The sequence below is a fragment of the Eleutherodactylus coqui genome, chromosome 2 (assembly GCF_035609145.1).
Source record: "Eleutherodactylus coqui strain aEleCoq1 chromosome 2, aEleCoq1.hap1, whole genome shotgun sequence".
NCBI classification, from domain to species: Eukaryota; Metazoa; Chordata; class Amphibia; order Anura; family Eleutherodactylidae; genus Eleutherodactylus; species Eleutherodactylus coqui.
This window is the reverse complement of record NC_089838.1, coordinates 196,540,775-196,559,630: the sequence shown is the minus strand read 5'-3', so window position 1 is coordinate 196,559,630 and position 18,856 is coordinate 196,540,775. Positions and strand designations below refer to the sequence as shown.

Here is an 18,856-nt window from a genome sequence, read left to right as displayed (position 1 = left end):
ACTGAACTATCACAATGCATTAGTCATGTTAACAGTTGCTACAGCTGTACATTTTCCTTCCCCTCACTGGTCTCTTAAGGAGAGGGGTTGCACTCCATCACATCTTTAAAACTGTAAAAATGACACTTCTCTTGACTCCAATTAATTTCAGCTGATGTAAAGCTCGCACACCTACTGCCGGTGATGCAGGCAGCATTTCCTCCCCTTTTGCCTGTTACCCAAATCATTCCTGCTTGTAAAGGGAGTAATTTAGGTAAGGGGAGAAATCAGTTTTGAACAAGGAACCGTAATCAGAATGCAGCCCTAAGGCTGGATTCACACGAACATATATTGGCTCGGTTTTCACGCCGAGCCGATATACGTCGTCCTCATCTGCAGGGGGGGGAGGATGGAAGAGCCAGGAGCAGGAACTGAGCTCCCACCCCCTCTCTGCCTCCTCTCCACCCCCTTTCCGCCCCTCTGCACTATTTGCACTGAAAGGGGGCGGGGGCTAAGTGGCATGAATTAGCCCCGCCCTGCCTCTCCTCATTGCAAATACTGCAGAGGGGTGGAGAGGAGGCAGAGAGGGGGCGGGAGCTCAGTTCCTGCTCCTGGCTCTTCCAGGCCCCCCCCCCCCCCCCCTGCAGAGAGAGCCCACGTATATCGGCTTGGCATGAAAACCGAGCCGATATACGTTCGTGGGAATGCACCCTAAAACTTACTATTTCCCGGATCCAAAAGCAGCAAATGTGGATTTTTTTTCTGTGCTTCAGTGCCTTTAGATCTCTGCCTGAAGAAACCTACTCCATGATAAGGACCTACAAAGTGGGGAAGTATAGTGTAGAACGTGTGTCACTAAATGTATTCTACTTTTTCAGATTGCCTTACTGAAGATACTCCTGGCAGCTGCACCAACTTCCAAAGCCAAGACTGATTCCATCAATATTCTGGCTGACATCCTGCCTGAGGAAATGCCGTGAGTAGTGCTGTGGATGCAGAGTCAGAAACGTGTACACCTACCTGTCCCATTCCAGGGATGGCTTACGTTGCTGGGAACAGCTGATTAAAGGGGTTTTCCATGGAAAATACTATTGCTTCTGCTCTGACCTCTGTGTATTTGCCGCACTGACTGCATGCACCCACTTAGCGGATTGGTCGGGGTCCCGAGCGACTGACCCCAGCTGATCAACTATTGGTGACCTATCCTTAAGAAAACCCATTTTAAAGGTATCTTCCTTTCTGTAGTTTTTCTTCTCTACGCACATTTTTGTATTGTATTTCAGAGTCACAGTACTGCAGAGCATGAAGCTAGGGATCGATGTGAATCGCCACAAAGAGATCATTGTGAAGAGTGTGTCAGCCCTGGTAGTGCTGTTACTAAAACACTTCAAGCTTAATCACATTTACCAGGTAATCTGTGCTACACCTTCACTACATCCCAGAGGCTTTATTATTTAGGAAACCGATGACAAAATATTTTGCTTTAGTACTCTTCTTCCACTAGTTTCTTGAAGTGAAGAGAATGAACATACATAGAAGCAAGTTCACCTACTCCAATAGTTCTGTAAATGAGTGATGGAATCCTCCTCCCCACCGCCACTTATTGTTATGGTAGCTACCTGATGAGTCAATATCTGACGTTTAGCAGGCCATGCAATACAACTAGAAATGAAAAGCCAAACCAGAATATTCATGAATATACGGCTGTTTCAGGGTTATTGCTCTTCATCAGTATAAAGTAGAGTTTTGGCTTGGCTAGGTGAGCGGCCATCAATGTGACTCGGGGGTGACTGCAGGATGGATCACCACAGGGGTGTAGGGTGTCTGATAAAGGCAACTTTCCTAAACATTGAAACTCTTGGGTACTTCATGAACACTGGAGTAGTAGTATACAGCATATCTACTACCGTACATGGTGCATTACTACTGGGGAAGATGGTGCATGCTACTGACCAGCCACTGTAATAAACCACATGTTCTTGCTTTGATGTGTTTTGAAAGACTGACTTTCATTTGGGTTGGTAAAAGTGTTAGCAAGCCTTTAGAAATATGACATTTAGTATGAATGCCGTTCCGGCTGTGTATTGCTCGCCCTATGATATTCTGCAGTTTGGAGTGACTTATTTAATCTTGCTTTGCAGTTTGAATACGTCTCCCAGCACCTGGTGTTCGCAAACTGCATCCCTCTGATCCTAAAATTCTTCAACCAGAACATTATGTCCTACATCTGTGCCAAGAACAGGTGGGAGCAGTAGCTGCGTGTATGCCCAGATTTTATTTACTGACACAAATAACAAAACTGTCTGCGTTATAACAGGTTTATCACTTACGTGAGGTGAATGAGGGGCGATCTAATGCCATAATATAAGGAGTATAGTTTGAATGATTAAAGAAGCTATTCATGAGTCTTCATCACATCATCTTTCATAGTTTTAATATAGTTTTTTTGTATATATAGCGGTCCCTTAAGTTGCTATACTTATTTGTTATGGGACAGCCACTGGAAGTTGAGATCATAACTTAGGCTTCATTCACATTTGCGCTATGGTTTCCATTTTCCTATTCTGTTATGGGAGTAGGAAAATTGAATCCACTGGCTGGACAGATCCGTCTTATGACAGAACCTAGTGGACCCTGTTGGCTAGAATGGGGTCCGTTAGGTTTACGGACGGCATATTACAGGATGAAATAGCGCTGCATGTAATACTATTTCATCCTATGTTAAAACGGAAATTGTCATGGAGGCTCCAAACAGAACCTCAGACGTTGATGTGGATAACCCCTAATTGGTTCTAAAGCCACTTGAGTGTTAACTTACGTAAGTAAGAGAAAATTAGGATTCATGAAAAGTAACGGAGGTCACTAATACAGATAATTGAGGTACTTATATGCAGCAGTCAGACCTGCTGGAAGCTGTAAAGCACTTTGTGAAGAGGACAGAAGCTTCTTCAGGGGCTGTACAGTAATATAAAAGCTTCATTTGCTTTCATGCATCACGGCACAGGTAAGGGCGGAATCACACGGATGTATTTGTGTGCGTGATACACAAAATAGAACCCATTGATTTCAATGGGTTCTCTCTCACTATGCATTTTCATGCAAGGAAAAAATCATAAGATTCTGTTCTGCCCCCCTTCTCCAAATTTTGCTTGCCAGTGACTAGGACCAGCAATGTCTGTTCTCTTTCTACTTCTTGTACTATTTTGACAGCTGTATCTACAGCATGATGCCACCAGTGTATTCTGGCATGTATCATGAAGGTGACATCACATTTTCAAAGGAGTTTTTCCAAATTTACATAATGAAAATGTATGCAGCTTCTTCATCACACAAACTGATATACATGCAGAGCTCAGAGCGAGCACGGATATACCCAACAAGCAGAGATCCCGAAACTAGTGAGAGATTGTAAGACAAACTGTATTAGAAGGTTACGGAAGCTTAATTAAAGGGGTTGTCCTGAGGCAGCAAGTGGGTCTATACACTTCTGTATGGCCATAATAATGCACTTTGTAATGTACATTGTGCATTAATTATGAGCCATACAGAAGTTATAAAAAGTTTTTTACTTACCTGCTCCATTGCTAGCGTCCTCGTCTCCATGGTGCCGACTAATTTTTGGCCTCCGATGGCCAAATTAGCCGCGCTTGCGCAGTCCGGGTCTTCAGCAGTCTTCTATGGAGCCGCTCGTGCCAGAGAGCGGCTCCGTGTAGCTCCGCCCCGTCACGTGCCGATTCCAGCCAATCAGGAGGCTGGAATCGGCAGTGGACCGCACAGAAGAGCTGCGGTCCACGAAGACAGAGGATCCCGGCGGCCATCTTCAGCGGTAAGTATTGAAGTCACCGGAGCGCGGGGATTAAGGTAAGCGCTCCGGTAAACTTTCTTTACTTCCCTGCATCGGGGTTGTCTCGCGCCGAACGGGGGGGGGGTTGAAAAAAAAAAAAAACCCGTTTCGGCGCGGGACAACCCCTTTAATATGCTTAATTTACATAAGCCCTGTTTAGCTGAATATAACATTAGATTTCTGTTGTCCAAAACTGACCGCAGGACCTGATGACTGTCAACCATTGGGGTGGTGGAGAGGAAAGGAAACGGCACGTTTCAACATTTGTAACATTCCTAATTTTTTGATCCCCTAAGAGAAAAGCCACTGCCAAAACTGCATCTAAACTGAACTGGATGAAGAAGCTTTTACATTTGCTCTTCTATTAACATGCACTTATCAACTTTTGGTTTTGCCTTTAACTCCTTAAGGACATGGCCTATTTTGGCGCTGAGGATGCAATCAATGTTAAGGGGTTTTTATCTTCATTTTTCAAAAACCATAACTTTTTTATTTTTCTGTAGACATAGCCGTATGAGGGCTTGTTTTTTGCGCGGTGAACTATAGTTTTTATTGGTACCATTTTGGGTGCATATAATGTATTGTAAAACTTTTTTTGAGAGAGAGCAGGGAGACAAAATGTAGCAATTCTGCCGTTGTTTTTTATTTTATATTTTTTTACACGGTCAACCATACGGCATAAATGACACAATACATTTTTTCTAATTTGGAAATGTATAATTCTTTTTACATCACTGCATTCAAAGTCCCATAACCTTTTTTATCTCTCTGCGGACGGAGCTCTGTGAGGGCATGTTTTTTGTGTCACAAGCTGTAGTTTTATTTGTACTATTCTGGGGTACATATGGCTTTTTTGATTTACTTTTATTGTGCTTTTTAGGAGGTAAAACGAACCAAATAAGTCTTTTTCCTCTTTTTTTTTATGGTATTTGCTTTACAGGATTAATGGTGTGCTGAAATTATAGTACAGGACATCACGGACACAATGATACCAAACGTGGGGTTTATCCTAACTTTTTTTAATTTTTTTATACAAATGGGGGAAAATTAGCAAAAAAAATTTTTTTTTTAAAATGTAGTTTATTTTTTTGTTTTCTTACATAATTTATGTCTCTGTAGGGGACCTGAACCATAGCAGCTATGGTAAGGTATTGCAGGACTTATATCCTGCAATGCCTTATCGCTTGTAATAGCGATCATAGGCAATAGCAAGCTAGAATGCCTGTATCTGGTGTCCTGTTACCATGGCAACCTGTCGACCCTTCGCAATTACATCGCGGGAGTCCGATGACGTCACAGAGGGAGTGCCATCCCTCTGTAAACCCTTTACATACCGCGATCTACATAACCCCCTGCATGCAGCAATCTAACTTGGGAGGTCACTGTGCTCATGTACCCTGCTGTTGCAGCAGGAGTCCGGCTATCAGTAACACATGGCTCCCGCTGTCAGATGGCACGGGCTAACTTCTGATCCCACACCATCCGCAGGGCATAAGATTACATTCTGTGGTGTTAAGGGGTTAAATAATGGCCAAGATCACATGAAATTGTACTGGATGTCTAAGACCAATTTCACATGATTCTAGTGCAGGGGCAAATCCTGGCCTGACCACAGGTGTAATGACTCGGCCTGAGAAAATCATAAGGATCTGTGGTTGGACCAGTATTTGTACCTTTAATGCACAGACAAATATACAGCATCATAACGCTCAGCCTAAGGCTCTATTCGCATGGGTCATTTTCCCGTACCACAAAGGCCATCTGGTAAATTGTTGAATTGGGTCTGATGTATGCCCCTGATCTCTCATAACACTGGTCAATGCTGAAATTGTTACTGACTTAAAAAGGTCCTAATCTGTAGTGTCTTGGTGCGCTGAACACGAATATGACCATGAACATTTTTATTGGCTCTCTTTTGAAGATATTTCATATAGTTCTTTTTCTGTGTTCCAGCGTGTAAATGTATCCAGTAGGACTGTAACAACATCATTACAGTTACAGTTTGAGCCAGACAGCAGCCGTGTGCTTACAGGACCCGTGATGATGTCACAATCATGTGATCAGTCACTGCCTCTGAGCTAATTACCTCACACCTAGCCCCAACATAACCAGTACACCATGTTAACCCCCACATTACCACTGTACGTATCAGCACCTAATCACTGGTGTACTATATAAAGCCCAGTCGGAAGGGTTGAGCATTAAAAATATTTCAGCCTTCGTGGGATACAATTTAACCTACTGTTACATAAAACTGTTACTTGATCCATTTAGTTACAATACAGAACACTAATGCCTTGACAGTGCGTTAATACAGTGGACAATCTCAAACATGCTTGAGAAAGTCGCCATAGGGGCGACGAAACGCGTTGCATATTTGCATAATTTGCTATTGGCATTTTGTTTTTTCTGTGCCATGGTTTTATTTATCTTCGAATAAATTCAGTAGGAATTTCCTGCATTTATATCTAAACACGAATGTTCCTTTAGAGCGCCTGAGATATTTTTGTTTATTCTTTTATTTGTATTCCTCTTTGAGGAGTTGCATCCCCTTGTTTTTGGGGGTATAACAACCTTGGGCACGCTCCTCCCCGTTTCCACGGGGTGTTTTTGAAGGAATACATTCACCATTTCATTGGTTTCTGCTGACATTCGTCGTTTGATTTTACGTGCCAACCAGGACTTGGAGGTGTGGAGTGGAAGGGTTTGCCCCTCATGGGAAGCACCCTCCACTCACACCGGGTAAGTCATCTCCAATTTTTACTTCACCATACTGTTTCTTTTGGATATCCGTAAGAGGGGCGCTGTCCTCACTGTTTTTCCAAAAGACCATCAATGCCGTTTCCAGTCCCCATGGTGGGGAGAGAGCCAAGCAACCACACAAATGACTGTTACTTCTGTATACTTCCTCCTCTTTTCGGCGGGATAACAATGCAAAAGAAGAAGAAAATACTCTACCCCAACATTCCATCTGCATGGAGACCATTTCCATGGGTTATACAAAATACATGTGTTTCTTATGAGTGGGATAGCCAAGCAAGGGAATTGCACTACTTGTGGTAGGAATGGACTCGCAGACAAAATGTAGCAGTTGGAGAGAAGAATATTCAGCACCCAGCTCTGGTCAAGGCTCACAAAATCCTGCTACCACCCCTTCATGTCAAACTAGGTTTGATGAAGAACTTCGTGAAAGCCATGGCCCGGATTTTGCTAGCTTTCCGATACCCACATGAAAAATTCCCTTGACTCAGCAAAGCAAAGATTAAAGAGGGAGTTTGTTTTTTTTTTAAACAAAATAAATACAGCTTTATTTCTCTTTTCCCAAGAGCGCTTTATCACCAGTATGAAAACAGGGTAGTACAAGTAACATTTGAGTCCCAAATGTAAGACCAGGAACACTTAGTTGGGTGGAAAGGGATTGTTCCTTCAACCCTGACTTTACTCCAAGCAAAGAGGAAGTTTTTGTGGGTCCTCAGATTCGAGAGCTCTTCAATGATGACCGGTTCAACAACTTGCTGCAGAGTGATGCGAAAAAAAGCATGGAATGCTTTTCACCTAGTGTCTACAATCTTTCTCGGGAATGTTAGGGCAGAAAACTACAAGGAACTAGTACAAGACATGCTGATGCAGTATCAGAAACATGGCTGCAATATGTCTCTAAAGATCCACTTCCTTCATTCCCATCTGGATGTCTTTCCAGACACCTGCAGTATGGTTAGTGATGAACATGGCGAACGTTTTCATCAAGATATTGCAACAATGGAAGAAAGATACCATGTCCACTACCAAGTCCACTACCATGCTGGCCGACTACTGCTGGACACTCCACAGAGATGCTCTCAAGCAGCTGGACAAGAGACCGGCAAAGAGATCTAAGACATAGTCTATGACTTGATTTTTTCACAGGTCATAACCCTAGGCCTATTACTATGGCATGCATTTCGTGATGTAAGCAATAATTGCAGATTACAAGAACATTAGAACCAGTCTTGCATTTTGACTGTCATATTTGTGTTAAGCACATAAATGGATAAGAAATGACTAATATTTCAGTAACATGACTTTTGTAAAAATGTGTTGACCAGTATAAGGGTGGATTCAGATGACCGTATATCGACTCGGTTTTTATGCTGAGCCGATATACGTCGTCCTCATCTGTAGGGGGGGGGGGAGGATGGAAGAGCCAGGAGCAGGAACCGAGCTCCCGCCCCCCCCTCTCCGCCTCCTCTCCGCCCCTCTGCACTGTTTGCAATGAAAGGGGTGGGGCTAAGTTCCGATAATTAGCCCCGCCTCTCCTCATTGCAAATAGTGCAAAGGGGCGGAGAGGAGGCAGTGAGGGGGCGGGGGAGCTCAGAGCACTGCTCCCGACTCTTCCAGCCTCCCCCCCCCCCCCCCCCCCCCCCTGCAGAGAGAGACGACGTGTGAAAACCCAGCCGATATACGTTTGTCTGAATCCAGCCTTACCTAGTAGACACTTGACAGTCTCCAGTTAGTGGACAGTTGATTTAACTGCCTGCAGGCGCCAGTATTCTGAAAGGGTCCGTTACATGGGATTATCGTTCCGATTATTGTTGGATCATGCAAAGCTGAACAATAATTAAGTCTAAGTGCTGACAACAACTGAATGACTGATTTTTATGCCTGCATAAACTGGACATAAATTAGTCAAAGGACGATCGGCCCGTTTCTGACTGCCCACCCCCATTTCTAGCCGTTACAAGGACCCTAACAAACTGTACAATGCATGCGAATGGAGTTTAGAAAACACTATTCACATGCAATCGAAATTCTATTTCCTTTTGAAACAAGTTTTTTTTTTGTTTTTTTTCTTTCATTTTAAAACTAACAAATCACGAATGTATAAAGGGAAATAACGCCAAATAAATTGACTATTTCGTTTTTGCCTTTTTTTCCCCTTTTGGTATTGTAGTATTTCTATTCTGGACTTCCCATCATGTGTTGTTCATGAACTGCCAGAACTAACAGCTGAAAGCCTGGTAAGAGATGTGTGTGCGTGTGTATGACAACTTTTTTTTCTTTGGCCTAAGTGGTTTCACACAGGCAAGAAAATTGCAAGATTTTCGCCTGATGCGAGAGTCAGTAAAAAACACAGATTATGAAACCAATGATTTACAGTGGTTTCCTTCCCATGTGCGATGTTTTCACTGATGCGCTGATAAGAAAACAAAAAGTTGCGGCATGCTCTAGCTTTCTGCGATGTGCAATAATTATTTTTTTTTATCTCTCATATTTCCCTATGGAGCCTCCTTATAAGTGCGACACAACAAACTTGCTATGTGATTGAATGCAATTTTAACATTAAAGTCCTATTGACTCTCCGCCTCTCTCCTTCCCTGCGAGCGGTTTGCAATGGGAGTGGGTGGGAGCTGCACAGCCACCAATAGAAGTGGGCAGGACAGAGCTGAGATTAGCTCCGCCCCCTCCCATTGCAAACATAGGAGTGGAGGAAAGAGGTAGAGAGCCAGTGAGGGGGAGGGAAAGGGGGGAACTGCTTAGATGAAAGCGTATATTGGCTGGCAGTAAAAACGCTGGCCAGTATATGCTCGTGTAAATAAGCTCTAAGGGTGCAGCTTATGGGAAATGCTGCAAAATTACCCAGAAAATGCTGCAATTTTAGAGGAGGAAAAAAACAGCATGCATCTAAAAACACGGGACAAGTAAGAAAATCCACCATAAAAAAACAGTTTGAAAGTTTTTTTCATGTTTTTTTTTCTACTCCCCTACAGCTAACTTCTGGATGTTTTGGCTGCAAAAAAAAACTCAACTGCTCTGAAAATTGACAAAAACGTAGTACTTGCCAAAAGCAAAAAATTGTTTTGCAGCAGTCTTGCATGAAAGGAAACTTATAAATTCACATAGATCCATATAAACCTGTATATACGCAAGTAGTAAATACCTGCTGATTGTAACGTCCATATCCTCTGTCCCTGTTGGTTTGCTGACTGTTATCTCCATATATTTTGCCGCTGATCCCGCAGGGACAGCTTCCATTGAAGTCCATGGAAACCGTCCGATCCGCAACCCATTCGCAGCTGTCACTGCAGAAGTCCCGCGGGAAAGTAGATTATTTTATTTTTAAATCCCCACTTAGCATGTGTGGCGGCAAGCCCACCCACATGCACAGAGGAGAAGACGACTGAAGTTCCACGCAGAGGATTCGGAAGGCTAGGGCCGAATGTACAAGGGCATATTTGCACTGCAGAATTCGGAGCTACGGATCCCGCAGCAAATGCGGTCCAGAAACATATTATTGTTGTCTATGTAAACCCTCCGTCCCACGGCTTGTGCGCATTGCACACGGGCCGCGGATCCACCTCCTCACCTAGCGACAGCACGTCACACTCTGTACTGCACATATGCGCCGGCCGGCACATTCACAGTACAGAGGCCAAATGCACACTAAGCCAGCGGACAGGTATGTGGGGGTCAAAGGCTTGGATTCCGGCTGCGAAATCTCGCTGGAGTCCGAAGCATTCATGTTCATTCGGCCTAAGTAATGTAACGTCCTCTTGCCACGGACACGGTGGGATTCCACTGCGGGCTTCCACCAATGAAATCTGACCCGCCTGTGGACATGAGGCCTGAATGGTCTTGCCGCCTTTTGTCTGGTAAGATACCCTCTAGAACAAGTGGTTACCTCAGTGATCTCAATATACCAGTGCTGAGTATCAGTAGGTTTAAATGTAAAAAAAAAGCGATCCTTTGCTGCCACCCAGTGGTCAGAGCTGGTACTTGCATTGGGTATACCCACATTTACGCAAGGTGATATTAGAATTTATGATAAATAGCTCTGTTTGAATGTTTTCCTGTAGGATGTGATGTTTGGCTACATGATTTTGTTTAATCTCTTTTTTTATTAGATTTTCCAAAATATTTTACAACCATTAGAAAATAGCAGTACAAGTAGGAAAGCACATAAAAAAAGCAATAGAATAGAAAAAGGTCTCGCAGGGTCTTCAATTCACATTGTATAACAAATAGGCACATCTTCTTGTGAACAATAAAAATATAAGTCAATTCGTCTAGCCCATGGCTGATCCCCAAACCACCTCCCCCCAATCAACTATTCTTTTACTATATCACCGCGTAACTGACTGAACATAGAGGTGGGGTCTGCGTCATAGTTAGTGTTACGATTTATCTAGTGGAAAACCTTTTCATTAGAAGGAGAGAAGTAGAAAGAGAAAAAAGGAAGAGAGAAGAAGGAAAGAAGAGAAGAGGGAAAAGATATAGATTGGCTACATGATTATAATGTCAGTTTGTACTCCGTATATGGATTCAAGATATTCAAGAGGACTTACCATGAGCTGGAATGTAAATGAATTTTAAGACCTTTAATACATGTCGTTTGTGAGTGTGTATTCTGAACAATGTGGTTTCTTCTAAACACAGATCACTGCATATGTTCAGTGGATATAACAATGAGATATTGTTACTTTTGTTACCTTGAAACAAAATGACTCGCTGTGTAATGAAGAAATGATTTATTGTAGGATCGTGACAAGCGCATGTGAACATTAACCATGGCTGCTGCTGTTTCCTTGCAGGAGTCGGGAGACAACAATCAGTTCTGCTGGAGAAATCTATTTTCCTGCATTAATTTGCTGAGGATCCTAAATAAGCTCACTAAATGGAAGCATTCCCGTACTATGGTAAGCATGCAGACAGTTCACTCGGCCACAGGTTTAGATTTTCAGTATACAATGATTTTTCCTGGAACATTTTAACTCTAGACCATATTCTGCACACAATGCCACAGACGGTCCGTAGCTGCAGGACATGCACGTTTCTGGGAAAAAACAGCCAATAGGGCAAGTCACTGGTAAAACCCCTGTATTACTGAAGTCCATGCAATGATTGGCTGTTTAATAGCGCCTCTGTACAGTACAGTACTATATATTCTGAGCTTTCTTTATCTGGACACCAGTTGAGGGCGGCTGCATGTTATTTTTCTGGTACTCTGTGTTCTGTACAGACCCTGAAGACACTTCTGTCCTCTACATAGAAAGTGATTACAGCTTCCAGCAGCTCTTCCTGGCTGCTACAACAATGTACATTACATGTATTGTCAATCTTCCTGTTGTATTACTTTTAAATGCTATTTTGGGGCTTCGAAACCAAATACAGAAAGCCCCCTACGTGCAAACGTTCGGCACATACAAATTTCACACGATTTTATAGGCACTCTGCAATGGCAGCCCTAGGGCCTTTCAGAAGGCCCCCGGTTGTTATGGCAACAGCACGGCAACCTGCAATCTTATCGTGGGGGGGAGGGCAGTGCGGGACCCCCCAAATATCGGTCAGAGCATTTAAATGCTGCTGTCAGAATTGACAATGGCATTTAAAGGGTTAACTGCTCCGATGAGTGACTCGGCTTAACATACAGCTGATACCCGCATAGTATGGAGTGAGTTCGCCCCCCTCCATACACACCCCAGTACAGACATACAAATAAATGCACGAACAGCCTACTGGAACGGAACCTGTTGATGAGTCGGGGACTATCTGTAGCAGTTTTCCAGAGAATTGTGGTTTCAACATACAATGGACATCCCAGAATCAATTAATATTGCATGTTGAAATACCATATTCACACATACAACAAATACAACTTAGATGGTTGGCATGCAAATGATTTTCACTCCAATACAGTGGGTTTAGTTAATTAGTGGCCTCAACCAAATGCATTGTCTTCATACACACCAAACACAATTTTCATTATAGTGCCAAAATAAATCCTCAGCTGTCGCGCTCTATCTATACGGATGCAATGCCCCTCCCTATGAGACCCTGTGCCTACTGCCCAGTATCCCCAGACAGTTCATACCAGATGTCCTGCAGGTTCCCACACACCTTGGCAATGCCTGTCATAACCCAGGCAAAGTGTTATAGGAAGAATGCCCATCTCTTCTTAAGCTCTACCAGGTGGTCCTTTAATGAGCATACCCACAGAATGGATGAAATGCAATGGAAGCCGCTCATCTCTTCCCCCAACCTCTACAACCAGGCCCTATTCCAGGCTTCAGAGCCATGCTTCTTTCCCTGCTGTGCAGCCCTGGTGGTCTGCAATCTCACACTTTAAAGACAGAATTCTGCCACTTGGCAGTAGATGCCATGTAACAGTAGATATAAAACTTTTTATCCATCTGTAACCTGAAAAGACCGCCAATAATGCAGTTACGCTGCAGCCTCTTAAGAGTTAAAATGTAGCTAATCAGCCAACCCTTAGCAATATCCTACGGAGAAGCCTTCAGTGTTTTATTCCCCAAAACCCTGTTTAACCCCTTAACAACCGCCGATACGCCTTTTGACGGCCTGTATCAGTGGCCTATGTATGAAGAGAGATCGCAGGGTGACCTCTCTTCATACAGCGCGGGCGTCAGCTGTTTATTACAGCTGTCACCGGTGGGCAATAGCTGCAATCCACCGCGCAGACAATCGCAGCTATTAACCCTTTAAATGCCGCTGTCAATTCTGACAGCGGCATTTAAATCCCCTGAAGTTTAAACCACCCCCCTTTTGCCATATCTATAATAAAATCTAAACCATAAAACAGAAATACATATTTGGTATCACCACGATCGTGAAAGTCCCATCTATCGAAGTAGCACATTATTTACCCCGCATAGTGAACGTCATACGAAAAAAAAAAAATTAAGAACGCCACAAATGCACTTTTTCAGTCACCCTGTCTCCCAGGAAAAAAAGCAATAAAAAGCGATCAAAAAGTCGTATGTATACCTAAATGATACCAACGTAAAGTATACCATCCCACAAAAAATGAGGAGAAAACGAAAAAAAATGGGGGGGGGGGGGCTCTCTCATTAAGGGGTTAACAACATGTAATTGTTTTGATAAGTTCTTCATAAGCCCATATTGTGTTCCAGGACAGCGCAGATGTGTGCAATATCTCCACGGTAGAATGAATAGTTTTTCTGGTTATTGTAGTCCACTTGAAGTACTTGAGTTGCTGTATTAATGCTTATTAACCCTTGTCTTTCTCTTGTCAGATGCTGGTGGTGTTTAAGTCTGCCCCTATTCTAAAACGGGCGCTGAAAGTTAAGCAGGCAATGATGCAATTATATGTGTTAAAGCTTCTGAAGCTTCAAACCAAATACCTGGGTAGACAGTGGAGGAAGAGCAACATGAAAACTATATCTGCCATCTACCAAATGGTGCGCCACCGGATGAATGATGACTGGGCCTATGGCAATGGTGAGTAGATGTCAGCGGCATAACAACTCTGCAGTGGACTGTTCCTAATCTATAAGGCTGAGTTTTGGCGCCTTCACACTGGTGATAAAAACATGCAATTTTTGTGTGACGCGAGAGTGAGTGAAAAGGCAGAATTATGAAACCAATGACTTTCAGGTTTCCTTCATATTTGTGGTAATTTGTGGTAATTTGTGGAAAATTGCAGCATGTCCTATCTTTCTGCGTTTTTTTTTTTTTGTTTTTTTTTAAATCTCCAATTTCTCCCTGTGGAGCCTCCTTTTCATCGCATCACAAAGCACAAATTGCGTGCATGCATTTTTAACATTAGAAAGTCCTATTGACTTTAACGTTGCAAAATCGTGTGGAAAAAAACATGCCAGAAAATCACAAGTGGCAGTAAGTTTTCCTGAGAAAAAGCAGCGCTGACGCTCCTGTGTATACTGAGCAAGTATTCGCTCACTAGTCGTCCCTTTTCAGAGGGATGAAACAAGACTACCGACTACTGAGTGACTATTAGCCCATGTAAAAGTCCCCTAATTTGGTTTACTGGTGTCCTGTTATCAGAGAGGTGTGTTGTAGAAGTTCAGCAGAACTTTACACTTGTTAAGTATTTAATGTGTCTGTCCTCATAAACTAAAGCTACTGGCAGAGACTGGCATTGTAGAAATCCCACGAGAGAACTCAGCGTGCGGTCCCTCTTATCAGGGACGACGGATTTTAAGCTGAGCTGAACTCGGCGATAGACAAAAAGTGGACGGTAAGTGCACGATGGGCACACATTTAGAAGCAACGATTATCGCTCAGAAGCCATCTTTTAGACTCTGATGTAAAAAAAAAAAAAGAAGCTAATAAGGCCTCATGTCCCAGGTGGGTCAGATTCAGAGTGCGGAATGTGGCCCGTGACCGCAGCAGGAGACCCTGGTTACCTGTGCGTGCAGGCAGCGGCCCCCTCCTCTTCCAGGCTATCTGTACTGCAGATAGTCCGCACTGCTCGCCATCAAACATGCACAGTACAGATTTTTTTTAAAATATTTCCTGCTCTTCCCACAGTATCATTTTCGGATGGGCCGTGAGTCAGCCAGCTTCCATTGAATTCAATGAAATCCGTCCGTGCGGGAACTGCACTGAAATGGCGCATACTGCAATCTGTTTTCCAGGCCAAAAGGTCCGCAAATCAAATCTGCATGCTTTAGTTCAGCTGTGGATGCCCATTTTTCCCTATGGGTGGATTGTACTGCGGATCAGAGCCTGGCGCGGATTCCGTGATTCAAATCCACCCGTGGACATTGGGTTTAAGTGAAAGATTGTTTTTTTTCTGACAGATTTTGGCGGCATCCTTTGACCTATAGAGAAGCCTATGGAAAAACACCACAAAAACATTGTGAACCAGAGCATGCTGCAGTTTGCAAAATCACATCATAGACCCAAAGTTATAAAGAAAAAAGAAACTGCACAAAAATGCAGTGTTTGTAGGGTGTTTTATATTTTATTACGGACTTAGAGCAAACCTCTAGACATCTGTGTCCAATAGGAAAATAGTGGCATTTTTGCAACTAAAACAAACCCCACTGTGAAACCAGTCTAACCGTTATGCTGTCAGATCAAACAGATATGCTGTGGAGTGTAGCTAAATGGAGGAATGAAGCGGGACTCTTCAGGATACCAACACACAGTTAATCTGACTGCAGAGACCCTGGGCTATAGCAATAATAAAGCTTGTTATTTGTATAGTGCCAACTTATTCTGAGCGCTTGTCAGGTAATTTATTTATTACTACCCCACCCCCCCTTCCCATTCCCCACCAAGCTGGGTACTCATTTTACCGACCTCGGAAGGATGGAAGGATGAGCCAACCTGGGTGAGCCGGCTACCTGAACATGCAAGTATTGAACTTGCAACCTTCAGGTCGTGAGCGAGAGCTTAGGACTGCATTTGTGCTGCCTTAACACTCTAGAATAATTGGGCACAAGGTAAAGCACACGAGACCTGTAGGTCCATATATTTGTTAGTTATTCATGGTTTAAGTGCTAAAGATATTTTTTAATGATGCGTTCTATTAATTCGTTTAGATATAGATGCTAGACCTTGGGACTTCCAGGCTGAAGAATGCACCTTGCGGGGAAACATCGAGAGTTTCAACAATCGGAGATATGAAAAGAATCCGAACTGGGAGTTTTCCCCAGTGGATAACTGTTTGCAGAGTGTTATGGGACAGAACCTTCAGCTTCCAGAAGATTTCCATTGTACTTATGAGCTCTGGCTGGAAAGGGAGGTGTTCTCCAATCCAATTCAGTGGGAAGACCTTCTGCAATACTCCTGACTAATGAATGAACGAACCACTGTCGCGCCTTTAATTGATCCACTGTTGGAGCAGATATTTGAATCCCTTCTTACAATGGCATGTTAACCCCGTAAGTTTACAACCTGGGCATGTAGTACTTAACACAAGATGTGAAAAAAAACGTATGTCCTGTGGCAGGAGACTGTTGTACTTGGCAGCTGGCCTATCGCTGTTAACCCTTTACATGCCGCAATCAATGTGGATTGCTGTATTTAAAAAGTTCACAGAGGGAGCGTGCCCTCCACAATGTAATCGCTTAGAAATCCTGAAGTATAGACAGATGTGTCCACCCTTAAATTGCCTTGAATATGTCATGATAGAAAAACATGTTTGTTTTTTTTACTGGCTGGCACAAGAAAGTATTCTGTAAAGGCCTATTTACCTCTCATTTTGGCTTCTGTAGTCATCTACTGTATTCTCCCTAACACAAATGCCAGAAGCAAACAGAGCTCTTGGGTCTCACCTGAGTAATAGAAGCCTATGAATCTGCCAATTGGGTGGTCCCCACCACTCCCTGTCTAAAGGTGAGGCCGGACTGTCAATGAAGTCTGTCACCGCTTCATAATGAGTGATTGGGACTGCCCATTTGTCAGATTCCGTGCCAGGAGCCAGGCCTAAAAAGAGTCCGTCCTATTGAATGGAAGAGAGTACGGGAAAAACTGAGATAGCCAGTGGGACCGCAGTTACAAGGGCCATGCAGACAGCCCCACTGACTTTATGTCCTCTTTTTAAGGGCATCTGCCCCTTGCTGCGAATTCATTAGCAGGGATCGATAAAGAATTGCTTAAATGTGAAACTGGCGAAAAACCTCTGAGCTGACGTGTTCAGCCCCACAACATAGTGTTTGAGTTTTGTTTTTGTATATATGAGATATCTCCAGGATACAGCAAGTGATTACAGTTTCTGTATTTTACCTGTTGTAGATTTTTGTAACAATGTACATTAAATTAACGTTGCTTTACATTCCTCGTGTGGCCTACTGTTTAGAGTGCAATTCATGGAAATGGTAAGTTATAACAGGTTTCACAGCTGTGGATTTATAACACGGAAGCTACCAGGAGAGCCATTGCAGATAGCCTTTCAAGCCATGCCTGTGGCCAACCCCCCTTTTGCCATATTTATCATTTTAAAAAATCTAAATAAAAGGACCTAAAAACATAATTGGTATCGCTGCATCCATAAAAGTCTGATCTATCAAAGTAAAGTATTATTTACACCGCACAGTGAAGGTTGTCAGAAAAAAAGCACAATGTTACAATTGTGCTTCTTTGGTCACCCTGTCTGCAAGAAAAAATATAATTAAAAGCGATTTAAAAAGTCATATGTGCTTGAAAATGATACAAATAGAAACTAAAGGATGTTCCACAAAAATGAGCCCTCGTACAACTATGTTGACGGAAAAAGAAACTTCCTGTATATACTCGAGTATAAGCCTAGTTTTTCGGCACTTTTTTTTGTGCTGAAAAAGCCCCCCTCGGCTAATACTCGAGACAGGGAAAGGTTAAAAAAACCCCTCTATACTCACCTACCAGCCGGCATCTGTGTCTCCGGCGGTGGTGCAGAGGGTTCCTTGAATTCTCTCCGCTGTCACCCCCTGCCGTCCTCTTTGCTCGGCTCTGTCATCCCCGCCGTCAGCGCTGTGTAAGTAAGAGCTGTGATTGGATTGAGCGCCAGCCAATCACATCCGGCACTCGATCATTCACAGCCGATCAAGCTGCTTTAGAATTCTCCCCACTATCATCTCCCTGCTCGGCTTTCAAATCCCCTGCTGTCAGCGCTGTGTAAGTAAGCGCTGCGATTGGATCGAGCACTGGCTGTGATTGGATCGAGCGCCGCCTGTGATTGGCTGGCGCTCAATCCAATCGCAGCGCTTACTTACACAGCCGAGCAGAGAGGACGGCAGGGAATGACAGCGGGGAGAATTCAAGCAGCTTGTTGCACAGACTGGGAGGTGAGTATGGAGGGTTTTTTTTACCCAGTATATACTCGAGTATGTCTTGGCTTAATGAAAACAAAGATCTACAAGATTACGTCGTTTCTCTTGCTGAGAACAATCACATTTTGTCTTGGCTTATACTCGAGTCAATAAGTTTTCCCAGTTTTTTGTGGTGAAACTTATTGTCTCGGCTTATATTCTATTTGGCTAATACTCGAGTATATACGGTATTTTATGCCATCATCTTCTGACAGCCATAACTTTATTTTCCAAAGAGATTTTATTTTTTTTAAAGTAGTACAGCAAAAAAAACTAGAAGTTTAAATATAAAATAAAGTTATGTCATGTTTGCTGCAGTGTGCACACTGTAGAATCCAGACCCTCCAATTAGAATTTTTTTTTTAAATTTTCAGTACATAAGGTACATTAAATAGTAGCGTTGAAAAATACAACTTGCCCCACAAAAGACAAGCCCTCAGACAGCCATGTTGATGGATAAATAAGAGTTATGATTTTTTTT

General features: G+C 43.1%; 1 protein-coding gene across 1 annotated transcript in view; it reads left to right on the top strand.

Moving 5' to 3' along the window:
• Positions 1-17,361, top strand: part of STRIP2 (striatin interacting protein 2) — a 53,842-nt gene extending 36,481 nt beyond the window's left edge. Inside the window, exons 15-21 of the mRNA XM_066592166.1 lie at positions 858-955; positions 1,263-1,389; positions 2,121-2,221; positions 8,754-8,820; positions 11,392-11,496; positions 13,855-14,059; positions 16,129-17,361. Coding sequence (XP_066448263.1) covers positions 858-955; positions 1,263-1,389; positions 2,121-2,221; positions 8,754-8,820; positions 11,392-11,496; positions 13,855-14,059; positions 16,129-16,379 — 954 coding nt within the window. The 3' untranslated portion in view covers positions 16,380-17,361. The remainder of the gene's footprint in view (positions 1-857; positions 956-1,262; positions 1,390-2,120; positions 2,222-8,753; positions 8,821-11,391; positions 11,497-13,854; positions 14,060-16,128) is intronic.
• Positions 17,362-18,856: the final 1,495 nt, after the last annotated feature.